Raw genomic sequence first — 384 nt, forward strand, 5'->3', positions numbered from 1 at the left:
GTTTACATTGCTTATCTTTTCCTCTACACACATGACTCTGGACAAAATACATGGTAACAAATAAATATATAAAAACATATTCATTAATGTAATTACCTGCACTTAATAAGACTAGTTATGCAAAAAGAAACCACAAACTCGAAGTAAAATCAACCTAAAACCACACTGAACCCTGTTACAACACTTACAGCCTGAAAATCAGCAGCCTTCTGTGCCTGGCGAAGGAGGCGATCACCGTCGGCTGAGAGGTCCTTGGAAAAGAGCACAGGTGTCAAATGCGACTGAACCCATGCTATCACCTTCTCCTGACAGCTACGGCTTACAATTTTCCTGCACACATCTAATGCCTAGAAAAACAAAACATTTCGATTAGCTGAGTTTTAC

General features: G+C 39.6%; 1 protein-coding gene across 1 annotated transcript in view; it reads right to left on the reverse strand.

Moving 5' to 3' along the window:
* LOC119590803 (codanin-1-like) overlaps positions 1-384 on the reverse strand; it is a gene marked incomplete at its 3' end in the record, with an annotated part of 14,365 nt that overhangs the window by 3,033 nt on the left and 10,948 nt on the right. Inside the window, 1 exon segment of the mRNA XM_037939532.1 lies at positions 189-347. Within this exon segment, the coding sequence (XP_037795460.1) occupies positions 189-347 (159 nt within the window).

This window comes from Penaeus monodon, chromosome 27 (assembly GCF_015228065.2).
Source record: "Penaeus monodon isolate SGIC_2016 chromosome 27, NSTDA_Pmon_1, whole genome shotgun sequence".
NCBI lineage: Eukaryota > Metazoa > Arthropoda > Malacostraca > Decapoda > Penaeidae > Penaeus > Penaeus monodon.